Genomic DNA, 27122 nt, shown 5'->3' on the forward strand with positions numbered 1-27122 from the left:
TCCGATCCATTTCCGAGAACCGGCTCTTTCGGACAGTTTGTTTCAATGAACCGGTTAAAAAAAAAACTATTCATCGGTTCCTTACGTCATCACGCAATGATGTCACTAATCATTGCTTTTCTAACTACTCAGTGTCATGTTATATGAATGAAATACAAATAAAGTCATATGTGTCAACGCATACTGAAACATTCAAATGCAGTTATTTGTGTGAACGCATCCATTTTCATTCACTTTTCATTCACTTAAGTTAATGGTGTTTCATTCGCTGATCCTTCATGTCGGATATGACTGACCAATCATGGATACAAGTTTCCTAAAAGTTTCGCACCTACAGCACACATTACAGACATTGATGCACAAATGCAGATATGCTCTACATGTCTATAGAAAAAATAATAATCCATTATAAACTTAAGCCGTCTTATAAACTCCTTGATTTATCTTAACATATAATCTTAAAATATAATCTGCATGCACAATAAACCATAGTAAAATTCAGGTTTTAATAAAAAAATGTAGGCCTATTTAATAAAAGAAACTTACATTGCACATCAGGCTCATTAAAGTCTTCGACAGTTGGTTGAACCGGCTCATTCGGTTCTTTTCGCTAATTCGGCTGTGCGTCTAGTCATCAACCCAGAACTAATGTTCGATTCAGTTTTTTTCTATCAAGAACTTTAAGTGAGTTAACTCAAGCAGAATGGTTTGCATAGGGAAGAGACGTGCAACAGCCTTACACATGCATGGTGAATGTGTGATTGCTTGATTAGCAGGATTTCATAGACAAACGGCCTTAAATGACAAGAATTTGGGAGGAAACTGGAGAAAATAGTAAGGGAAAAACATAAGCGTAAAATATTCCTGATTTTTTTGCATCTAAAATAATGCGCACGAAGTTCAATGTCTAATTTTCACCATTCTCCGAAAAACTTTTGTATACCTGACACTGGGATTCACTCATAGCCACACTAGTAAACAAATTTCTCAGTAAATTGTAAAAAACAATCTCGTGTAAATTACTGAATTGAATGTGACAATTAACGATGCACGTTGAGTTTTTCTAATTTAAAAATCAAACTAAAATCAAACTTTTAAAAACAGATCATTGCTGTACAGTATTTCGTTTCACAGGCCTGTCCTTAAACCATGCGGACAGTTATTTTTCTCACCCAGCAGTTGCACTCCTCTGGTCAGACCGTAGACATCTATGAGGGCCCACAGTGGCTCTGTGGTCCGAACGCCGCTGAAGAACAGCATGGGGCTGGAATCGTTGATGCGATAAAATACTCTCCCTTTCTTATCCACCCAGAAGGAAATGAGGTTTCCTTCGTTTGCAAACTCTTCTGGAAGGGCCTTGGCCCAGAAGCCGCTCTGGGATACCAGGTCAGGGCAGGCATATTTGGGTAGACTGTCGGGGTTGATTCGAGACGGGTCTTTAGAAGTGAAGCCCAGGCGGAGAGCGCCACTCCAGCAGCACTGCTTTTTAGTTATCTAAAGACAGGAAAAAATGTTTCTGTTATCATTACGACAACAGACGGTCTTCTTTATGAGTCATTGCATAGCATGGAAATGTTGATGAAAAATGTGCAAAGATTGTACCTTTAGGCATACAGCAGCTTGTCACTGGGCTAGTACCCTTAAAGGGGAATCTTTGTAACCTTATTTGCCCCTAAAAGGTTCATAGCAGTACCTTAAGGGTACATATTACTACACCAAGGTACTAATATGCACCTAATTTGAGTAGATATTAAGATAAAAAGTTGTCCTTTTAATTTTTGAAGCTACAGTGTGAAAATTAATTTAGTTTCCCAAACACCAAATTCTTAATTCACTTTCTATTTAATCTCATTTTTGTTACATTTCGTTTGTGTTTTTTTCTTTTCTGTTGGCTGAAAAGGTTCCAGTTCTTTCTTTTAAAACCTTTGCATGTGATTATTTTCAATTTAATTCCATCAAAGTTGGCTCTAGTATTTCCTTTTGCAGCAGTGCCGAAGGCCAAACAGGGGGCATGTTTTGTGATGGTCTTAAATGGTTGAGCGTAGCGGACAATTCAGGGGATGTATGAGGCAGTCATGTGGTGTGTTTAGACTAGAGATGCTCTGTTTAATTTGATTTACAGTAACTCCAGGAATGAGCCCTACAAACAATTCAAGAACACAATGACTTATGTCACAGCGGCCCTATGTTACTGAGAATACCAGTATTGACAACTTGACTAATGAGTGAGTTTACACACAAAACCATCTGTGTATGATGGTAGAAGAACTGGTTGGGCTATAGTCTGGGATAGGAGTGTTTATCTTAGATTGTTACTGCATTGACATAGGAAGAGGGAACTTGAGCAACTTCTCTAGAGTGGTGCATTTAAAGTTCAGTAAAGATAGAAGGACAAACCAAGAAAGACAGAGAAAGAAAACGCTATTGCATGCGAACCAAATTTATGCATTTTTGCACCTCTAGTGGAAACAAACGGAATTGCACAAATGTTTTCAAACACATTTCCCTAAAGTATACTTAGTTTTTTTTATCCAGCCCTGGAGGGCCACTGTCCTGCAGAGTTTATACTCAAACCATGATCGAACTTGCCTACCTGCAATTTCCTAGTAACTGAAGACCTTGACCAGCTGGTTCAGGTGTGTTTGATTAGGGTCGGAACTAAATTCTGCAGGGTAGTGGGTGGCCCTCCAGGACTGGATTTGAGGAACCTTGCACTAGGGTGTGCGTACTGTGCGTATTCGAATTTTGGCATCAGCATAATGGATTTTTTTTTTTGCTTTTATCAGCTGATAATCGGTATTATAATTATATCCACTATACATCGGTGGGCTGGGCAACGATTAATCACGATTAATCGCATCCAAAATAAAAGTTTGTGTTTACATAATATATGTGTGTGTACTGTGTATAATTATTCAGTATATATAAATACACACATATGCATGTATATATTTAAGAAAAATTGGGTATTTATATATAAAACATACAGTATATATACAATATAAAAATGCTGGGTTGTTTTAACCCAATGTTGGGTCAAATATGGACTAACCCAACGTTGGGTTAAAAAATGCAGTTTAAAAATGGACAAATTGCATTTTGGACAAAATCAAAAATGGACAAAAATGCAATAAAAAAATGGACAAATTGCATTGGTTACATTAAAAATGTAACCCAACGGCTGGGTTTGTCCATTTTTAAATTGCATTTTTAACCCAACATTGGGTTAAAACAACCCAGCATTTTTTAGAGTGCGGATGTATAAATATATATACAGTATATACATGCAAATATTTCTTAAATATATACATGCATATGTGTGTATATATATACAAAATAATTATACGCAGTACAAACTTTTATTTAATCGTTGCCCAGCCCTAATTTTAACATCAAAAAAGTATACCCTGCACTTTTAAAAAAAGACAGGTGAGATGCTACATCAACGGCCTCTTTCCTGCAGCAGACATTTGGAAATGTTCACATACACCTTGTGTGTCTTCCACTTGTGTAATACGGACCCACCATCCCCCCTGATTATCCCACAGTTCCCACATATTCATCTATGCCTATCCTTGTTCTTACCTTTAAGCGGACCTGCTCATACAGAGCAATGGGCCGGTTGCTGAACGTGATTGCGTTGCAGAAGCTGGCTTGCCGTTTGACGCTCCTCTGTGATAGATCCATGACTATCTGAGACCCTTTAGCGTTGGGGTGGAAGAGAAGGGGGCTCATGGGGACACCTCCGCACGGATGCAAGGGTAAACAGCGCTTCGGTTTGTGGTGGCATCGGTGGGCTGTTGAGGGGAACGGTCCACCTAGAGAGTCTAGAAGAGAGAAAGAAAGACGGTTTATAAACCATGGTCTGTCAATATGGTTAAATACTGCAAATGATAAAATGATAAAAATACATAATGGTGTGAAAATAAGTCTTCTCTCAGCCATAATCGTGTTTAGACCATAGACTGTAAAAAATAGGTTTAGACCCCCAGCTCAATATGACTAAAGCCTGGCCTTTACTTTCAAATCAATGAACCGCATAAAATAGCATCAGCCCTTGCATGGTGAGATTTGTCTGACCCCATTTATGTACAGCATTTTCATTGGACAAAGTGATTTTGAGTTTTGTAGATAAATCTGATTCATCTTTTCCCAGCAGGCTGCACTGAACTGCACAATTTCAGTACTGAAGCATAAAGTGCGCAGCGTTTCCTACAGCATTTAATTATTGCAATTAGTTTACGAATTGGATAGTATGTTGCACTGCAGATTTGTCACGTAATGGAAAATTGAGTTGACTGATTATTGTCACTGTATGAATTCATAACAGCCAGTCTTTCACTTGTGAACTCTTTTTCTCACTTACAAGATCACAACTCAAATGTGTGTACATGCATGTGAGTGTGCGTGTGCGTGTGTGTGTGTGTGTGTGTACATGTGTAAAGCTCCACTCCTGAATAGAGTTGCAGGAAACACAGGCATTCTCATTTGAGACTTAAGTGCACAACATGAATGATGAACAACGCACAAGCAAGGTCTGAACACTTTTTAATTATGCATCCAAGTGCCAAAACAATAGAGGTTTTCTAGTCATTTTAAACTAGGCCTTCTATCTAAACTAGTAGAGCTATATCTCGTTCTATCAATCTAACGTATTATCATTATAGCATTCGATCCATCTATCATCTATCTAACTATCTACTGTATCTATCTATCTATCTATCTATCTATCTATCTATCTATCTATCTATCTATCTATCTATCTATCTATCTATCTATCTATCTATCTATCTATCCATCTATCATCTAACTATCATCTATCTATCTACTGTATAGATCTATCTATCTATCTATCTATCTATCTATCTATCTATCTATCTATCTATCTATCTATCTATCTATCTATCTATCTATCTATCTATCTATCTATCTATCTATCTATCTATCTATCGTATAACCTTCAACACACTTCTTTCTTCTAGGCAAGGTTAACAACTTTTTCTGACAAAATATTAACTGCATATATATATATACATATATATATAATTCATTTAAATGTTTGAATAAATTATGAATTGACTCGCTCATAAAGACTTCACTGGATGAATCAGCGTTTTTTAACGAATCTCTTGAAAGAATTATTCAATGACAAATACATTTTTTAACAGTCACTTGTCGCCACCTACAGGTGTAATGATGTAATTAAGACAATCTTTATTTAAACCATCAAGTTATTTTCAAAAGATGATTTACTCTATTTTGATCGCTGCCATAGACATCAGTGTTTATATCTGAACCATGAACTGTATCCCAGTACTTCTGTGATAATTTGAATTATTGTAACAGAAATAATGATAATATGTTTCATACTTTGGGTCAGCAGCAGCGCTAATGCAGATTTGAATGTTCGCTGTGAACGTACTTGTCAAAGGTTTAAAGCCAAATTGCTATCATTTAGGAATAAGATCGTGTGGCTATTTTAATCGAGATCACACTCTTTTAACGATTAACCGTGCAGCTCTAGTTCCATTGTGTGTGTGTTTTACTACCCAAGTCCAAATTATAACACTATAAGTACCTTTTGACAAGATGCAGACGTGGCCTAAATAATGGCCAGAGTAATGAATTCGGATGTTTTGATCTACAGAAGTTGAATATCTATTTTAGCGGAGGCACAGGAATGTTTTGCAATGCGTACAGTTGGCACAATGTCATATTTAGAGACATCCATGAGAGGTTCCAGCTTTATGGCTTTCCTATCTACATTCATTCATGTCCAACATTCACTGAGTTGGCAAGGGGTTCCTTTAACAAGATAACACACCCTCACAGGTCCGTAATGGCACGGTTGGAGGAGCGTCCAGTGATGACACCAGTCCTCTCAGCTATTGTGGCTCCCATGTAGAAACTGATAGCGGGCAATGACATGTTTCCTGAGCAATGCAGATAAGGCTACACTGGTCACCATATAGACTAGAAATGTTTGTCTATATCTGGCTATGTAAATAGTGAAACCATCATATGAGAAAACATTTAAGCGTTCATTTGCTTTTCAGACTTTGTACGTTGCATACACGTGTCTGTAGTGTTAGTGTGTGTATGTGTGTGTGCAGGTCTGTTTGCGGACGGACACTGTGTATAACACTCATAGTCTGAGCACACTGAAATGAATACATTAGCAAACACAAGAGCTGCAGCTGTCAGACAGAAAATGGAGGTTAAGTAGCAGCTCATGTTCCTTAGCAACGCTGCCATAGCGAGAGTTTCTGTTTTCTGCTGAGCTGAGTTCAGTGTGTGTGCTTTCGCTTAATCTGTATGGACAGGAGAAGTTGGTCCCAGATCAGTGTAAAATCTCTCAAGGTTTAATCTGTAAAAAAAGTCCCCCCTTTGGGACTAGGTGGAAGATACGTTGCAGAACTAGTTAAGATGCAGCGTTAAATGTTCAGTCAACAACTGAGGTCCATTATTCTAAATAATTCAATTAAAATTGAATTTAAATGAACATGAAATCAAAATTGGCCCTATTGTCGTTCTTAATGATGTTCCTGGTCTTATGAATTATTCATTTATGCACATTATTCCAAAGGAAAAGGTATAGGTATTGATTTAGCAAACTTATATTAAGTCTGGCTCCATTCTGACTGCAACACTGACTTTTTATGATTAAATCAAATCCCAACCCACATTTTTCTCCGTTAAAAATGTGTTGTGAACAGCAATTCACATAATACGCCTTTAATACATTTCTGTTGTCATCCTAAATTTTCTTACATAAGACGCACTTAAGTCATATAAAGTAACAGCACTGAACATGCAGAAACACAAACACTCTTTGTAAGTAATAGAAGACAGTGACATAGCCAACACACAAGCAGATTCCACCCTGGGCTACGAACACATCATAATGCTGCTATTTCTATGGTAACCACATTCTTTTTTAAGGTAACCAACGGACAGAAGATGTTTCTTACATAAGTTTATTCCATAAAGAACAGCTTGGAGGGCCTGAATCAACACACTTGAGCATTTGAATAATCTAGGGCTTTCAAAAATAATGTTATTTTCTGTTTAACGCATTACAAATATATCCAGAAGTAGCAATGCTAATGTCTGCCCACATCCTTTGGTTAGCACTACAGTTTAGCTGCTAGGTTTGGGCGATGAGGGGGAGGGGGGGAGAACATCGTGATGTCTGTCAGCCATCAGCGATGGATGATGGCATTGTCTATCGGCCCAACCCTAATAGCTGCATCCCAATTCAGAGGCTGCGTCCTTCGAAAGCTGATTGCATCACCAAAAACGAAGGCTCCTTCAAATGAGGCCTCCAAATGCGTTTTGCGATTTGCAATCAAGGATACAACAGATGGATCCTTCGCAGCCTTGCTTACCCCAGAATGCATTGCTTACCAGTGACGACAGGATTTTTTTTTTTTTGAGAGAGAGAGAGAGAGAAATTTCCAAATTACACATTTAAACGTAAGTACTGGGTTCAACTTACTCAAATATCTAATGATACAAATGTAAAAATCGTTTAAGCAGTTCAAACATTGACATATATTGCTAATATCAGTGAAACTGTCCTTCATTCATTAAACAAAAAACAAAACAAAACTGTAATATTGTTAAATATTATTACAATTTAAACGTTTTCTGTTTTAATATATATTTAAATGTAATTTATTCCTGTGATGGCAAAGCTGAATTTTCATCAATTAATACTGATCCTTCAGAAATCATTCTAATTTGCTGATTTGGTGGAAAATGCTTCTTATAAATTGTAATAATATTTCGCATATACTGCATTTTTTGATCAAATAAAAGTAGCTTTGTTGAGTATAAGTGCGTAATGTTTCCTTCAAAAACATTTAAAAAAATCTTAATTATTCCAAACTTTTGACCAATAGTGTACAGACCCTTTCCAAAAATTTTGAATATCATGGAAAAGTTGATTTATTTCCATAATTCCATTCAAAACGTTAAACTTCCATAGATTATAGATTCAGGGCCCACAACTTAAACGATTTCAAGTATTTAGTTGTTTATTTGTACATAATTTGGGCTTCCAGCTCATAAAACCCACGAAAACAGGATTAAATTTTTTTAGAATATTACATGAAATCACACAGTAATTACACAGTGATACCATGGTCATTGAACCAGGTTTTGGTTCTTTTGGCAGTGTGGGCAGGTGCAAATCCTGCTGGAAAATGAAGTCAGCATCTCCATAAAGCTTGTCTGCTGAAGGAAGCATGAAGTGCTCTGAAAATGTCCTGGTAGACGGCTGCATTGAGTGGACAGCACAGTGGACTAACACCAGCCGATGACCAACACAGACTGTGGAAACTTCACACTGGACTTCAACATCTTGGATTGTGTGCCTCTCCATTCTTCCTCCAGACTCTGGGACCTTGGTTTCCAAATGAGATTCAAAATTTGCTCTCATCAGAAAAGAGGACTTTGGTCCACTGTGCTTTATTAAATCCAGAGTCAACGCAGCCGTCTACCAGGACATTTTCAGAGCACTTCATGCTGACTTCATTTTCCAGCAGGATTTGCACCTGCCCACACTGCCAAAACAACCAAAACCTGGTTCAATGACCATGGTATCACTGTGTAATTACTGTGTGATTTCATGTAATATTCGAATTTTTTTAAATCCTGTTTTCGTGGGTTTTATGAGCTGGAAGCCCAAATTATGTACAAATAAACAACTAAATACTTGAAGTCGTTTAAGTTGTGGGCCCTGAATCTATAATCTATGGAAGTGTAACGTTTTGAATGGAATTATGGAAATAAATCAACTTTTCCATGATATTCTAATTTTTATGTGAAGCCAGTATGGATGGATCTTTAAAAGGTTTTTAGATCATTTCTAAATTGGGAAAGAGGTTTAGTAAAGCACACTTGTGTATATAGTAAATAATTTGTGTTTCTTTATTTTATTTTTTACTTGCATTAAAGAGGATCTCCAAGTGCTAAGGTCAGGTTTAAGGTTGTGTAAGGTTGTCAGGTAGCTGCTATCTTTATCTCCATTACATCCTCATTACCATGCAGACGTGCTCAGGGCAGGTTCAGATGTCTGACTGTAGGTAAGAGAATGTCATGTTATGTGTAACACCTCACATCTCAGACACTCTCATACACTCAATGTTAAAATAAAACTGCTTGGCCTGCAGGACTCAAAAGGCCGTTTTCACAACAGAACATCCCGAGGCTCACTTTTCACAGTTTCGTTTGCTGAATATACAGAAAGTTTGTTCCAAACTGACTTGCAAAGGGGAGAAAGTGTTTTATTATATGCATCACGAGGCGGCAAAGTCTCCAGCCAAATATACTCGGCAAACAGACAGTACAATAGCCTATCTGTTCTGTTTCATCTGTGCAACAGCTACAAAAGACAGTAGGTGCGTCCCAATTTGTGTACTTTTCAATGACATTTTGTAGTATAAATAGTGCGAGTAGTGTGTTTACACTGAACATTCCAAATAGAAAAAGTGCACTTTAAATACCCGGATGATGCACTTAATTAACCCCAAAAACAAAGTGTGGAATGTTGGACACTTCATGCGCTCAACTGTCGCAGATTTAAATACAAAGGGGGAAGGGCTATCAGACTCTGATGTTAAATATTAATTTAACCTTATAAAGTTCACGGTTAAATACATAGAGCATAAGTATATAGTGTGGCATTTGGGACACAATTAAAGTAATTTTAGATGTGCCTTGATTTGATGTGCAAGCTTTTTCAACGTTTTTCTTGTCCTAGCGTAATATACATTTGTAGTGTGTTTGGTCTGGGAAAGCTGCAGGCTCAACAAGTAAATAGATAGATAGAAATAATGATATTGTTTGAGTAAGTGAATATATTTTTCGTATTGTAAAAGATGTTCACAACATAGAAATACTTTCAATTGTATTGCAGTAAAAATCCTTTTAATGAAATAATTGTCATTAGAAATGCATTTTGTTTAATTACGTCACACATTGTCCTCTTTTCGGAGTCTATTCTCTAGGAATTACAGTAGCTTTTAATTTGCTCTGTCTGTAATCACATTAACTGTGCTACTGTAAGTACGTGTGTTCTGATACTCAATATAACTTCATTATTAAAGCTGTTTTTAGGTATCAGACACCAGAAAGTAAATAATCTACTTGAGAATCTGTTTTCCTGAATCATTAAACAGTTCAATTTCACTAACTCGCGTAAAAGATTATCTGAAAAACATGGCTGTATGGCAAGTAGGCAACTGTAAAAAATAAAAAAAATTGCTTACATGTTTAAATAAAAGTATACAAGTATATAAAACAGCAGCATGAGCGTGAGATCAGCTGAAATTGGCATCTTAAGACGAGATGTACTTGGCAACTACAGTGCTAATCTGAGGTGAGAGGCATGTCATGTGACCACAACACATCAGTCACCATGGCTGCAGGCTTGGCTAAAGATTCATATGCTAATAGTTATTCTGGTACAAAAAAACCCCAAAAAACCTGAATAACTGGGAGTTTCACCTGGCTGAGCACACACCCTCTGGCTTATACAAAGCCCTCGCTCAAGTGTCGTCACACACATCAATCAGAACACACACGCTGTCACTTAGTATCAAGCATCAACACTAGAAGAATGCATCACTGTCTGTTTATTTATTTCACATTCAAACAACAGCTCAGAACATTACCAAAAATGTTTTAGCCTAACATTGAACAAGTAGAGAGAACATTTTGTTCGCTGTACTTGTTCAGTATACTGAACAATATGTATAGTGTGTGTGTGTGTGTGTGTGTGTGTGTATATATATATTCATATATTCTTTGCTAAACATCATAAATGTTTTATATTTGTATTTTTTCAGACTGTATAGTCCTTTGTGGTTGGTTGGTGTGTGTGTGGGGGGGGGGGGGGGGCGTTCTTGAGTTAATACCAATGTCTGGTCAAAATTTCATGTGAATTGCTGCATTGAAAGTGTTTAAAATATTTTTTTTCAGGTGTTGAATAATTATTTCCCCCATTGTATATATATTATAGAGCCCTTTTCTATGGAAGCTTGTTTCCGCCACAAAATAAAACATTTTAAAAGATAATTGCGACTTTTTATCTCACAATTGCGAGTTCACATCTCGCAATTCTGACTTTATTTATCAGAATTGCGAGATATAATGTCAGAATTGTGTGAAATAAAGTCCCAATTGCGTGTTATAAAGTCAGAATTGCGAGATATAAAGTCAGAATTGTGTTATAAAGTCAGAATTCTGACTTTTTTTCTCGCAATTGCGACTTTATATCACGCAATTCTGACTTTATAACACGCAATTGCAAGTTTATATCTCGCAATTCTGACATCTTTTCTCAGAATTGTGAGATATAAACTCACAATTGTGAGATATAAAGTCCAATTCTAAGGGAAAAAAAGACGGATTTTTTTTTTTTACCTCAGAATAGTTTATATCTCACAATTCTGACTTTATAACACGCAATTGCGACTTTATATCGTGCAATTCTGACTTTATATCTCCCAATTGCTACTTTATTTATCAGAATTGCACCTTTATATCTCGCAATTGCGACTTTATTTCTCAGAATTGCGACTTTATATCTCGCAATTGCGACTTTATTTCTCAGAATTGCGCCTTTATATCACGCAATTGCGACTTTATTTCTCAGAATTGCGCCTTTATATCACGCAATTGCGACTTTATTTCTCAGAATTGCGACTTTATAACACGCAATTCTGACTTTATATCTCGCAATTGCGACTTTATTTCTCAGAATTGCGACTTTATTTCTCACCATTCTGACTTCATATCTCGCAATTGTGAGAAAAAAAGTCACAATTCTGACTTGATATATCGCAATTGTGAGAAAAAAAGTCAGAATTGTGAGATAAAAAGTCGCAATTATTATTATTTATTTATTATTCATTGGCGGAAACAAGCTTCCATACTTTTCAACTACACTGTAGTCCAAATATATAGTATGGGATTTTTTTTAGAGATGCAACAATATTCTAGCTGGTACTGATAACCGATAAATGGCTGATATTATAATTCTATAATATTTTGTTTAAATAAATTCAAAATAAAAGACTAAAATAAAAGTGTTTGCAGTGAATGTAGTTATCACACCATTTTAAATAATGATGTATAGTATGTATAGTATAGCATTGTTATTGAATTGTAAAGATTGTCTTTACATGTCCTTACTGTTTGTAAAGATTAACATTAAATGAGTGTTAGATGGCAATCTAGAAGTGAATGGAAATAAAGGAGTGAATCTAAATGTAAAAATAGAAGAAATGAACATATATATATATATATATATATATATATACTGTATATATATTATTTATTTATTTATTTATTTATAATAAAAGTAATAATATAATTTTAGCAATTTTTTTGTGACATTATTTGTATTATTTAGCACAATTATTGACAGTTTTGGTTCCATAAGTGTCCTTTATTTTATTTTTGTTCCTGGGGTGTGGATGTCCATGTTTGTGATTGTGTCCTGAAGCCAGCTAGCAACTATCTTGCCCTGTAATAAAGTAAAGTATCATGAATGAGTGAACATATTAAGCGCTGGCCGGCTGGCTCTTAGGTGATCTGATCCGTATACACAAACCCCAGTGTGTGGTGGTGTCATTTAATTTCTGCGGTGAGAGCGAGGATTAAGTGACTCATCAAGGATGTTGTGCTCAGCAGAGGTGCAGCAGACGGTTACTTAGCAGCATCAGCACCTGACCTGCAAACATATGTTTCTGACACAACACACCAACTGAGCCACGGAACCACAGCAGGGATTGAGATAAGAGCACTTCCTCTGTTTGCCTTACCATAATCTGTCACTACAGCGCATTAACTCCTTGTCTGCATGTCAACCAATCGCTGATAATCAATCCCAACATGCCTCATTAAAAATCCCAGTCCAAACAAACTCCAGTGCTAACAGTTTCCTCATGTTATTTGTGTGCATGGCTGTCTTACTGTGGATTCAAAAAATAACACTGTGGTAATTAATTCAGTAATTACAATACTTTCCGTGCTGTTATAAACAAATTAGCAGCGAATAACTGATTCAGCAATGATGAGTAAGAATTGGGGATGCACGGAATATCAGTACCATACTGGGGCGAGTTCAATTGAGTGGAACTTGCGAACATAGTTGGCTAACAATGCTTTTGGGAAATACACCCCTGGTCTATTCTTATTTGTGCCATAAGTTTACATAATTATGGTTTTCAGCTGGATATTGGCTAGTGTTGTGAAATGTTCATTTCTCCTATTTTTACATTTAGATTACCTTTGCCATCATCTAATGCTCACTTAAAAGTGAATCTTTACATACACTACAAATTTAGTAACAAAGTCCATTTTTTTTTTGAAAATCTCGAAATGAAAAGGCCGATAGATTTGTCATAATATAGTACATTATAATGACATGATGCCTAATTTCACTGTAAACACTTTTGTTATTTTTAAACAAAATAGTATAGAATTTTTAATATGGGTATTATGTATTTTAATATTATTAATAGAAAGGAATTTATCAGTACCACACTGTAAAACATTATTTTCATGATTTATCACAACTTTTTTTTTTTTTTTTGTCAAATCAACTAATGTGGTTCAGATAATATCATATTTTGAGTTTCTGTTGATTAAACCAATCTCCTTCATTGTTTCAATGAACTTAAAGGGATAGTTCACCCAAAAATGAAAATTCTGTCATCATTTACTCACCCTCAAGTTGTTCCAAACCTGTATGAGTTTCTTTGTTCTGCTGAACACAAAGGAAGATATTTGGAAGAATGTGTGTAATCAACAGATCTCGGTCCCCATTGACTTCCATAGTAGGAAAAAAATATACTATGGTAGTCAATGGGGACCGAGATCTGTTTGGTTACAGACATTCTTCCAAATATCTTCCTTTGTGTTCAGCAGAACAAAGAAACTCATACAGGTTTGGAACAACTTGAGGGAGAGTAAATGATGACAGAATTTTCATTTTTGGGTGAACTTTCCCTTTAAAATTTTAAGTCAGCCAGGATACTTTTTTAAGTTAAACCAACAATGTATATTTTTTACGGGTTTATATTGTTGCATTCTTACTAAGAATGAATTGCACAATTGCTATTTATTGCACAAAATTTATTATTTAACCAAATGCAAATCAAATAATGGTACAAAAAAGAATAGACCAGAGAATTTGTATATGCAAAAAACGCATGCAACTACACTGACAATATGCATTTAACTTTCCATATTTGTAACGGTTTAAGGTGGAGTGTTGATACTGTTTTTGTTCTAGTGACAGTATCAGGAACAACTGTCATAATGTTCCATTTTTAACAGCCTTTATATAAAAAAAACCCGAATTATTCCTCTCTTTCCTGCCTCAGAGGCCAGGATGTGTTCCAGAGTTGCATGAGAAACACCCACCAGTCTTAAACACACACACAAACATACAGTACATTAGTGTCTCTATCCAGCTCAAACACTACAAACCAGACAATCTTGTTCTCAGTTTTGGATGGTTTCTGGTTTCATACAAAGATCAGATAAAGCACTGTTATCTGCTATATCTGAGGTGAAAGATGCGATTGTACCCATATAAGCAATTTATATCCACTGTCAGCCTGCTGCAAGAACTGAAAAACAATCCCTAACTCAAAAATGGGAACTGGAAAGAGAAACCAGAAAGTTATGACCAAACAATTTTTTTTTTATATACAGATAAACTAAAAACATTGTTGAAGCAGAAGCAGCAGCTTAGTCAAAGACATATGATATACAAAGGCAGTGCACTCGTACTATGAATGGGAGAAAGTGCAGCACGCAATATGACGGAATAAGTCGCACCTTCTAAATAAAACAATAGCCAATTGGTGAAGTCATTGTGAGAGACGAGTGCTTGTGGCTTCACAAACGCATTGGCTGGTCCAGTCTGAAAAATGCAGGGTTTTTTTGTCATGATTTGAGTGGTTAGAAACAAAAATTTATCAGAGAGTTGTTGTCAGATTTCATTGGTGATTTCAAATAGGGAATTTAATGGTCAACAGCTTTGGAGAATTTGATGTTTCTCCATTCAAAGAGATGTTGTACTTGCATGACTGAAATATCAGCCTGAAAGGCGGTTCAAAGATGGCCGCCGAGTGAAATGACTTGCCTTAAGGGACTTGAGCAAAAATTATGCTCAAATCTGGCTTGCGTCATTTCCCAATCCTGTTTCCACCTCTTCCCATCATTTCCTTTGGTCTTCTTAATACTCTCCAAAAATAAAATTCAAGTTCAAGTTCAAGGCATCCATCAACCAAATGACTATGCTTTTTTTTTTTGCTTTTTTTATGGTTTTTAAATACTCTTTTATGCTTTTAATCAAATGTAATGTTTTCATTTCAGAGCTGACTGGTTTTTTTTATGTTCGCCTTTGCACTCATATTGCTCATTGTGGTTTTGCGATGTGATTTATTAAAATATTTATTTATTTTAATTAATACATTTCCTCAGGGGTTTACTCAGTACATTTCGAACAAGACAAGTGCACTAACACCAGGTGCTACTACACATACTGGCCTGTCATATCTCTAGTCCCTGTTTACCTAATTGGATGTGATAGTGCTTTAATTAGAATTAATGATCAAGTGAGTCTGATCCACCAAGGGTTCAGATTAACTCCAGGCCAGAGAGATTTACATAAACCAACTGCTCACAGTCTGTTTCAGTTACAGCCACACATCCAACAAGGAAGATTATTCACCCATTCACCCTGCAGGCCAACGGAAATCATCCTGTACCAGATCTATCTATCTATCTATCTATCTATCTATCTGTCTATCTGTCTATCTGTCTGTCAGTCAGTATGTCGATAAAGCAATGACATAAACAAAAAGATACTAGTTGGAAATTGCAAAGCAAGAAATACATGTTAGAAGGGCTTGCCAAAACATACACTCTAGCAGCACAACATCCTCAACATGAATTTCAGGAACTATCAGTAGGCTTTCTACTCTGAGTAACCGACAACCGTGCGTTTTTATGTAAAACCAATCAATACATTTATTGATTTATTTGATTATCTTTTGAGCCAGCTGCTTCACGGGCATGTACATCGCCTAGTAAAATGAAACGTTGTGGGAAAACCCGCAGTAAATCCTTCTTATTCCCAACAACAGAGGGAATCCCCACAAAATCCCTTCTCTTTCTCACGCTTTCAAGCTGCTATGGGGGAAACACGTCTGATGTAGAAAGCGCGTTCACTGACACGAGCGCAAAATCTCCAGAAACCTAAATACAGTCTACATTAAGTCTGTGACTTGTGCTAGAATGTGTTTTATTCTATTCAGTGCAAGTATTCTAATATGTATGTTTGTATGTCTAATATGTATGGCAGACGTTTTCCTTCCAAATTCTCTTGAATTAATCTATCATGTACAATACAGCTGAAGCAGAGCGTACAAACAGAAGGAACATCATTCAGCGGTTGCATGTAGATCCTCACCGTACAATGCGTTTCGGGTTATCTGGCCTCCCATGACTCAACGCCGGGTCACTGTTTTTTTTTTTTTGCGCTGGTCGCGTTTATTTCTCAAAGGTGGAGAGTGCGATAATTCCACACCGACATCATGCTGGAGGAAAATATCTCTCGGCCCCCCGAAACGAGATGTAAACAGTCGGACACTCCTCCAGTCTCGGTGCTCATTGACTGAGCGCGCGGACACCAGCGCCACACTGACTCATTTACATAGAAGGCGGAGTCTAGAAGCGCTTCGCTGGGTGTCACTCCCCTTCAAACAGACCCACGCAGACATATCAAATACTCTAAGAAACACACTATAAAAATGTACATAACACCCATTCTATAACCTCATATTTTTTTAAACACATGCAAAGGAAGTATATTGTTGTGCACATTTTTCTAACAATTATTTAAAATACCCATTATACATTGCTGTATGTAATGCATTACTAATTAATTAGCCTACTGTAATTTCAGTGCAAGTATAAGTATAAAATCACATTCTGTAATTTAATCACGTTTCCCTTGAAAAAGTAAAGTAAGAGATGTAATTTACTTCTGATGTAATTGCATTAAAAACTGTATAGAACAATTCTATATTAAACAATAGGTTTAACATCACAATTTAACATGTAATATTAAAATGTATTTTTTAATGTAACCTTCTCCCTTCTAAATACTTTGGTCAATTCAAGAATAAATTATGCAATTTTATATTATTGAATTTATATTAAAGAATTAAAATAACAGTTTTATGTCTATCCTTGTTTTGTTTAGAAAGTAATAAGTAATGCATTACTTTTTAGAGAGAGTAATTAACAGTTATATACTTACACTGTTGAAGATGTAATTATAGCTAGTAATTAATTACTTTTTTAAGCGTTACCCAACGCTGTTCGTTTATAGGCCTTTTATTTTAGTGTAGGAATTCAAGGACAACATTATTTTGATGGATTTTTTATGTCATATTTTAATTTCCAAGTTCAAAGGGAGAAGAAGCTGTCAGATGTTGCAGTGATCTACCTTTACAGTTTCACTCATCGGCGTTGTTTAATATTTCTTTTTGCAAGAAAAAGGTCAAAGATATTTAACAAAAATGCACTGTTGGCTGTACATATGCACACTTCTCTAATGTGGTTGAACTAAAACAATATCTCAAGAGGAAGTACAGCTTTCAATTTGAAGTAAGAGGAAGTGACAAAAGAGGCATGGTTTTTTAGCAAACAGCCACAAAATAATGTCAAACGAAATATGCTTATGGGAAAATTATGTTTACGGCCCCTTTTTTGTCATGTCTTTGAGATACAGTATAACCCCAAATAAAGTCCATATGGCCAACCCTCTCTAAATCTCAGCAGAATTACTGAATTAGTCTATGTTAAAAAAAAAAACCCAGAACCTCCTTTCCTCCCTGGCTTTCTGGGAATGTTGTCCTCTCTCTTCTATGACCCTTAAGAATTATGCCCTGATAATGTCATCTCGGGTCAATCTTCTTACTGTCACTCCACTGATCTGGGAACAGGTTGTCCTATCCCAGATTTGAACCTCATCCACTTTAAGAAACGTTTCTTCAGCCAGTATTACTTCTGATACAGTTCAGAGGACGGTTAATTCATAACACTTTAGAAATGACATGGCAGAATTTTCATTTGGTTATATAAATCAGTTAATAAACAAATAGCCTGAGAGTTTCACTGTTTCAAGTTAATAAATAAATGTGATCCACAAAGGGCCGGGAGGATGTAAACTCAATTAAACTCATTCTCACTATCGCCTCTCTGATTACGTGGAAAACATTATCCACTAAAATCACGTTAGCAATAATATTTACTTTTTTTGCCGTCCCCCTTTTTAACAATTGGAATTTTGAAGGGAACCATAACAAACCACAGGCCTTCGCTCCAGAACACCACCACTTTGATCAAAATGAAATCATCGCTTACTCCGCAACGATGGGCTGATTGGTGCACTCTCGCTCACACATGGTGCACACATTTTTTGGAGCTCATGCCCGAAACGCACAAGCGCTTGTGCTACTTTTGTGTTCAGGAATAGGGGATTGTCATACGGCTTTCATTAGCACCGCATGAATGATGAATCGATATCCTCTGCAATACATGACAAACAGAAATTAATGGTGCTCTTACAAAAACCTCCTTCTGAGAATTATGACAGTGCATGTTTGCCATTTAGTTGTTTTGGGGTTGAGGTAACTGTTGGAGTCATTTTATTTTCTGAAGGCAAGACACACTAATATATTCAGAGTTCAGTCATGAAACTCTTCCGAGCAACAGATATTGTCTCTTAAAGGGGACATATCATGCTAAATCCACTTTAGCCCTTAAATGCATTTTGTTGTATATTTGGAGTGTTTAGAAGTACAGAAAAGTTGAAATTATTCTCTTCAGGTGCTTCGTTGATATCTTTATATTCTGTTTTGGTCCTATTTTTCAACCTGTTCCGATTTTTCTGTTATCTATGACGTTTTTTGAACTATTACGTCACAGTATTTGCAGCGGAACTGCCAAATAAGGACATTGACTTCCGGCCCAACACTTCGAGCAATCTGCCATTTTAATTTCTCGCTACAATTTTGTAGTCCAAGCTAAAGGATGCAGAAGTTACAAGAGGGTAAGTTAAAATGTTCGGTTGTTGGATGTAGTAACCCACACGCTTCATTACACCGTCTAATGTAGATGAACTGGCGCGCTTGTGACAGGGCGCATGACGTTTAACTGAAAGAACGAGCAGAGAGAGAGACCCGGTCGCGCGCGCGAACTCTCTCTTCGGAGCCAGGCGAAAGTGTAAACAAGACTTCACCGTCTCCAAACTAGACGCTGTCTTGCTCTCTCTCCCTCGCACATATTAATAAAAATAAATCGACACGGTGGTAAAAGGTCGGAAGACCAAAGTTTCATGTGTAAATACAGTAACACCATTGCGATACATCCATATGAAGACGCTGTTCTGCAGGTTCGTCGTCTTCATTTTCATCTCGCTCCGGCTCCGACTCTGGCTCGAACATGTAAGGCTGGCTGGACAAGTCTTCCGTTGTTGACATTTTGTTAATAACCTGTGAATATTTTTTTTCGGTGGCGCTAGATAATCGTATCTCTGCTATCAAACTACAAAAATGGCCGAACGGGGTGGAGTTGAACCTCTGCAACCTGGAGAGGGGGCGGGGTATGAAGTGTCTCAATTGTATTTAAAGAGACCGCACCAAAACGAGTTGCTCTCAGACGCACATCAGAAAAGGGGTAGAAAAGGGGCCTGTGGAGCTATAATAATGAGGAATCAGACCCAAGCATTGCAGTTCCGCTTTATATAGACTACAAATGTATGATTTATATGTAAAAAGGAACGATTTAAAAGCATGATATGTCTCCTTTAAAGCTGAGTGCTTTGGCCAATCGATCTGTGCCATGTTTCCCGTACAACGACACAACTCTACAATAGTGCGATGCATCGTTGAAGAAATCAGATAGTCACGACTGTAACCATATTGTCGCAAAATTGTCGTTCAACCGAGTTGGTTAATGATGTCACGAACTTGGTGGAGTGATAACTTCTTTTAATGAATCTGTTTGTTTTGCTATACATTACGGACATGGCATCTGAGGACTATTTCTCATTTTTCTCAGTTATTTTGCTTTATTTACGGATTCAATCATAGGCTCGTTCTTGCGTACTAGAGCACGTACGCACATGTGCACTATTAAAAAAAGGTGCTTTAAATCTCTTGACAAACTAAAAGATGTAAATGACATTTGTACGTATTCTAAATAAAAGATACAGATTTTACTGAATGTCATCTTGCTTATTTTGTTCAAGATAAGGATTTATTAAGCCCACATGTCATGTACGCTCTCAGAAAAAAAGGTACAAAAGCTGTCACTGTGGCGGTACCCTTTCAAAAGGTACACCTTTGTACCTAAAGAGTGCATATAAGTCCCTCAAAGGTACATATTGGTACCAAATGTGTACATATTAGTACCTAAATGGTACATATTAGAACCCTTTTGAAGGGTACTGTCCCAGTGACAGCTTTTGTACCTTTTTTTCTGAGAGTGAACAAGAAACTATGCATCTAACCACAGCTCGAGAGCTGTCGTTCCAACCACACAACTTTGTGATGCTGCTTGCGAATGTTCGTTGGAACTATAGTTCTACCAGAAAGACTCGGGAGATACTCGCCGACCCCCCTGGGAGGTATGGACAGGACCATCCTGGTGGTGGTGGGGAGGGTGGAGGTTGTTGTCGCGTCGGCATCTGCGAACTCAAACATGAGTAAGTACCGCTCTTTTATACGAAAAGTATAAAGACATAATTGGATAGAAATGAAGGTAATAAGTGACGTAGTAATTAAGTCTTCCTGGCAGAACTTAAGCTAAAGCTTTCATTTTCGGGAAACACAGACTCGTTTAACTATGCTGATGACGACGGAACTTGCGACCATAGTTGGCTAACGATGCTTTTGGGAAACGCACCCTTGTTTTTTTGTCCTGAAACGGCTCATCTCAGTGCATATTCACAGCTCCCCTACTTCCCCAGCACCACCTGTCTAAATTTGCTAGGGGGTTCTCCCCACTTTTCTTGCAGCAGCTCATGTCCTATTTACTGTATTTATGTGCATGTTTCGACAATAGACTTCACTCATGCCATCAGCGGCAGATCTAGTCCGCCAAGACAAAGCCTATGTACAGTCAATTCTTAAATAAAATGCTGTTTAATACTATTCCAAGAGTTGTCATGATTGAAATGTGTGTGTGTGTGTGTGTGTGTGTGTAGTGTACAAAGCAAAGAGCAAATGGCTTTCGACCATTCTCTTCTCACTATATACTCTGGGTAAACAAATTTATGGTAAGTGCTTTATAAAAATGGCTAAACTCTGAAACCTGAAATGATTGGAAGCACATTGCAATTGGAGATTGGCTGACAAAGTGTCCATGAAATACTATCCTCATTAGAACCAAGAGACAGCCGACGCTGGAACAGCACTTATGGATGACTTGACAGGCACTGCGGCTGAACCCCCAGCCTGCATTTCAGAGCTGGGGAGATAGCCGAGGCCAATTATGCTGACCTTTAGGATTCGGATCCCAAAGTGGGAATGTTCCTTTGCGGATACAACATCAATCCTGCAGTCACATTGCTGAGGCTGTATATCTGTGTGTATTGTGTTTGTGCATGCTGCATTAGGTTCTCACGAGTTTGCCCCCTCTCTCCTTTAATTCCAAACACATATTCTCTTACATAATACACTCAGATAGATAAAATGCTTTTGGAGAGGCTCTGCTAATAGAGCAATCCATTATATTTCTCATCCTATGTCAAAATACTTCAATTTACATTTTATAATTAGACCTCATAATTTCATTAATCCTGCACACAGTCAACCTTGAATAATGTCACAAGTTTTATAATGCATTGCCAGTCAGTTAATCAATTGTGAAACTTAAGAGAAATTATACAACAAAAACCTATATTCACCAGGCTTATTGCACGGTTTTCTGGAAAAGGTTTTTTGGATGCCAAGTAACTTAAAATATATAGGCAACTAATATATTTTTTACTCGTCTATAATACGTGAGGGGGGAAAAATAAGTGCATTATTAAAAAGACAACATGTTATTATAACAGAAAGTGAGGGGCGGGCTATATATATATATATATATATATATATATATAGTTTTAGCATCATGGAGCATGTGACACTGAAAACTGGAGTAATGATGCTGAAAATTCAGCTTTGCATCACAGGAGTATATTAAGTTTCATAATTAATTAAAATAGAAACCATTATTTTAAATTGTAATAATAATTCTAAATATTTTATAATATTATTATATCACAATATTACCTTGGTGAGCATAAGAGACTTTTTTCAAAAACATTGTGCAGTATGTGTATGTGTATATGTACTGTACACTAAGTGTATTAAACATGTCTTATTATGTTAACTTTTTTATGGTATTTCTCTCACTTTTTTTCAGATTTTCTCAGTTTCTTCTTTTGTTTGAAAACCCTGCTCTGAAATACTTGATTCTGGTCATATTTTTTTTTTATAATGACCACTAAAAAGAAGCCTAAAAAGAAGCCATTAAGGGTGATACAACTTTTCAGCTTGAAATAGCTGACTATACATTACTTTAGATTTTATTGCACACTGTATGTCACATGTCTAGCATGGTTACTTACAAACTCTATATGACTTATGTATAGGCCTATGTGTTTCATTGGAACTCAGCCATGGATACAATTGTATCTCCATATTTCTTCATAATAGATCTGATTACATAAGCCCAATCGTTTCCCTATATTCACTGTTGGAACTTCATTTTGCATCTGTCAGCAACTGCTGGCGTTTTTTGTTGACCATACGGAGGACTTTTCCTGACATATGGATAAACACTAATCAGTCTCACTATTGCTTGGCAGAGTCTGACACTGAGAGTTCTTTAGTTGCTGATGTTTAATAAAATAAATTTCCAATTTGGGTGATGTGCTGGACTTTGAAACTGCATTTGCTTCCATTATGTGGATTCAAAATGCTTATTTTCATACTGTATGAAGTCAAGTGAATCATACACTCTTGAATGATACTTCTAGTCACGTTGAGTCCAGCGGAGTATCTCCTTGTTGTTTGGTGGTGGATGTGAAAACTGCAGGCCTGAGCCAAATTTAGCTTGTAATTATTGATCAAGGACAGACATTGCTGCTAGTGTCATGGTGCCATGTAAGCTGGTGTGTATCCAGTAAACACTCCCTGTCCCCCAGAGGTGTGTGTCTCCGTGTGTAATGTCGGTGAGAGTGTGTGTGTTCGCTCTTGTTTTTACTGCCATCATCTGCTGTTCTACAGCAGCTGCAGAGCAGTGGAGGTTTCCACGACAACAAGAGATTATGGTTTCACAGGGTTCAAATCACACGTGTCTGTGATAAAGCGTACACATTTTCAGCTTCACAAATTGTGAACGTCTGTATTCTGTATGCAATTACGTGCATGTACGCTGAACATTTATTTTAGCCATTATGATGGCAGTCTCCGGAAAAAGACTTGGTAAATTGATTCAGCTTGAGACTAGTTTACCATAGTAGTTTACACTGCGTTTTGGGAAAAAAAAAAACTGTTTACAGACTAAGATGGTTTGCTGGTCTCCCAAATTCAGAATGCACTTGTTAGCTGGTTAGACAGATGAAATCCAACCTGACCAGGGGTGCGTTTCCCGTACAACTATATAGCTCACTGCTTAACTACCATAGTACGATGCATCGTTGGAGAAATCAACTAGCTAGTCACGACTGTTTCCCGAAACCGTATGTCGCAAAGTATCGTCCAACCACGTTGGTTTATGACGTCTCGCACGTGGTGGACTAATAACTTATTTTAATTAATCTGTTTGAGATCGAATTAACGCTAGATTTTGTCATATAAGTTACAGACATGGCATCTGAAGACCATTTCTAATTTTTCTCAGTTATTTTGCTTTATTACCAGACTCAATATTTGGCTCGTTCTTACATAGTAGGGCACGTTCGCACATGCGCAGTCTTCAAAAACGGTGCTTTAAATCTCTTGACAAACTAAAAGACGTAAATTACATTTGTATGTATTCTAAATAAATAACACGGGTTGTACTGAATGTCAGCTTGCTTATTTTGCTGAAGATAAGGATTTATTCAGTCTACATCTCATGTAAACTAGAAACTATGCTTCTAACCACAGCTCGAGAGCTGTCGTTCCAACCACACAAGTTTGCGATGCTGTTTGCGAACGTTCATTGGAACGATGGTTTCGGGAAACACCAAATCGTTGAACTATGCTGATAACGACGGAACTTGCGACCATAGTGGGCTAACGATGCTTTCGGGAAACGCACCCCAGACCAGCTCCACCATCAAACCAGTTAATGGACCTGATGAACTCACGGAGAAGTTTCCGTTGTTCGCTTAGCGGTAAAATAAATTTTGAATCCCCTTTCCAGCGGTATACTGTTATTGAACATCCCAATGCTGCCCTAAAATATGTGCTGCGCGCTTTCCTCTCAATAACAAAATAGACATAAAACAAAAATGAAAGCGGTTAGAAAACAGAGGTTAAGAAAGCATATGATTGCAGAGATGTGGATATATTTGTGCCAGCTCTCCAATTCGGCACTTCAGTCAGTTAACGTCACCTTCATTTATATAGCACGTTAAACAATATATTTTAAAACAAGCAGCTTTACAGTATTAAACATGTCAAAAACAGTGTCAGAGTTGCGTTCAATTAGAATTTTAACTTCAATTTCTACTACAAAGCAGCTCTCAAGTGTGTTCGCGTCTGACTTCAACGAATTCAACGAACAAAACAAATGAACCAGAGAAGATTTTGTTGTCAAAGAAGGCGGAGCCTAAGAGCCACACCTACTTATTACATAATTGCTATGGACCAATGGTAGTTTGAAGGTGTTTACCAACCACAGCAAGCTGTTTCGAACTCTCAAAATGAACTCCAAATAAACCTTAATTTGGCCTGATATTGTTTGAAATGACATCACAACAGTTTGTTTCGATTTCAGTTGAAGTGAATCTGTGCAAACTGTTATGTCTGTTTGTTCGCTTGCATGTTTTCAGTAGGACAGCCATCATGGTAAAACATGGTAAAATCGCAGCAGTAACCAGCAATGCCCATCTAGAATCAGCTAAAGCCATTTTGGATTTTACACTGTTGTCATCTTATATGCACATTGTCAGTATATCAAATACCTTGGTATTACCATCATGGTGTTGCAATGATACCTAAAAAAGTCATTGTATAGTGTACAAAAACCATAATAATTGGTTTAAGTAAAGTACATCCAATATGGCAAGAGTAGCAAAGATGATTCTCTCTTTTCTACTGAGTCACTGCAGTAACTAAATATGGAGGCAGCTGCAGAGAGAGTCGAGGAGGGTCTACACACACACACACACACACACACACACATACTCATAAAGTCTCTAAACAAAAAGACCATTCAAATACAGATCTCTTGTACAGCAGCATACCATGTGCAAAATATTACAAAGGAACATTAGATGCTCTCATTATTACAGACATGTGCAGGGAGAGAGAAGTAAACAGCTCAATATTTGTGCTATTGGAGCCAGTCGCAAAAATGACTGTGGTGAACCATGGAATTGGATGGCATGGCAATACAAATATGAATGATTACAGTATTAATATATCATGTTTTTTAAATACCATGGAGGTAGTACCATGATATGTAGGCCTACATGTCAAAAATAATGATATGAAAGACAATTAAATATTGAATTGCTGGATTTAATTTAGCATTTTTAGCTGAAAGCAATTATTTTATTTAAAAAAAATACAAATTCTAACTTGTTCTATTCTAACCCCTTTTGACTAGCCCTACTTTAGACTCTCTTTAGTGTGTTCATTCATTTCATACATAACATCGTCTTATATCAGAGTACACCCTGGGTGGAGAGTTTGGGCTCATTGTATTTAATAAAAGAGGAGAGAGTTGTGAGCTCATACTCAGTGAACCAATGAGAGGAGATGAAAGTCAAGCGGTAAAAGGATCTGTCATTGAGGTTTAATAATACACACATGCACGCACGCACACACACACATACAGAAGAGAGAGAGAGAGAGAGAGAGAGAGAGAGAGAGAGAGAGAGAGAGAGAGCAGGATTATATCTAAAAAAAAAAGAGCCTTATAGTTTGACTTAAAAGTAAGATATTAGAGAAGGAGGATTCAATATTATTAAACGTGAAGCATAGATCATTATAAATACTTGCTGAAATGATGGATGGATGGATTTTTTGGGGGGGGGGGGGGGGGGGTGGGGGTGGGTGGGGGTCTAGTAGCCATTATGTCAGGCCCTACATCCTGTGGTCCATATGGTATTACTCGAAGATGTCATGTGTATCGTCAAAATGACTGATCTGATCATTACAAGCTGTTTATTATTCATTATATTAGTGTTAATCCACTCCAGCTGTTCCATATTTTCATAAATTGTGTTGAGTTAAATTTGATTCTTGATCAGTCATGGGCTGTGTTGATAATTGCGGTTTTTGAAATCATCTGCCAGAACTGGACCAGATAACCAAGATGAGCATGTTCAGATTTTGTTTTCTATGTAGAAGTCTTGTGGTTTTAGCACCATTTGTGATTGCTTTCGGTTTGTAGTGCAACACAAAGTCATGAAAAGTGTTTACTTTGAATTTTACTGTTGTAGTGGCCTTATCTCACCTATCCACACGGATGTTGTATCAGCTTACTGGGTTGCACATTTCAGATTTTTAGTTTATGGTTTTTGGCTTGAACGCAGTACTCAGGTCCAACCTGAGATCAGTGGTGAAATAGTTCTTTAACGTATAATAATCACAGGTGTACTTTGATCAATTTCATGCATTCTTGCTGAATAAATGTATTAATTTCTTTCAACTTTTCAAATTTGGACCTCACTGTAAATGCATTATTCTAAAATAGATTGTTAAACATTGAACAACCATCAACAAAGCATTCGTAGCCATTGGCATTTAACACAAATAGGCTTTAGTGCATATCTTTGTGTGCTATAGTAACTGAAGCATAGCAAAGTCTGCTTCTCT

General features: G+C 36.9%; 1 protein-coding gene across 1 annotated transcript in view; it reads right to left on the reverse strand.

Annotated features, from left to right (window-relative positions):
* neurl1aa (neuralized E3 ubiquitin protein ligase 1Aa) overlaps positions 1-16710 on the reverse strand; it is a 40672-nt gene extending 23962 nt beyond the window's left edge. The window contains exons 1-3 of the mRNA XM_084402204.1: positions 16499-16710; positions 3586-3827; positions 1173-1494 (exon numbers count right to left, since the gene is read on the reverse strand). Coding sequence (XP_084258330.1) covers positions 1173-1494; positions 3586-3827; positions 16499-16532 — 598 coding nt within the window. The 5' untranslated portion in view covers positions 16533-16710. The remainder of the gene's footprint in view (positions 1-1172; positions 1495-3585; positions 3828-16498) is intronic.
* Between the last annotated feature and the right edge of the window lie 10412 nt (positions 16711-27122).

The sequence above is a fragment of the Rutilus rutilus genome (genome assembly GCF_951802725.1).
Source record: "Rutilus rutilus genome assembly, chromosome: 2".
NCBI classification, from domain to species: Eukaryota; Metazoa; Chordata; class Actinopteri; order Cypriniformes; family Leuciscidae; genus Rutilus; species Rutilus rutilus.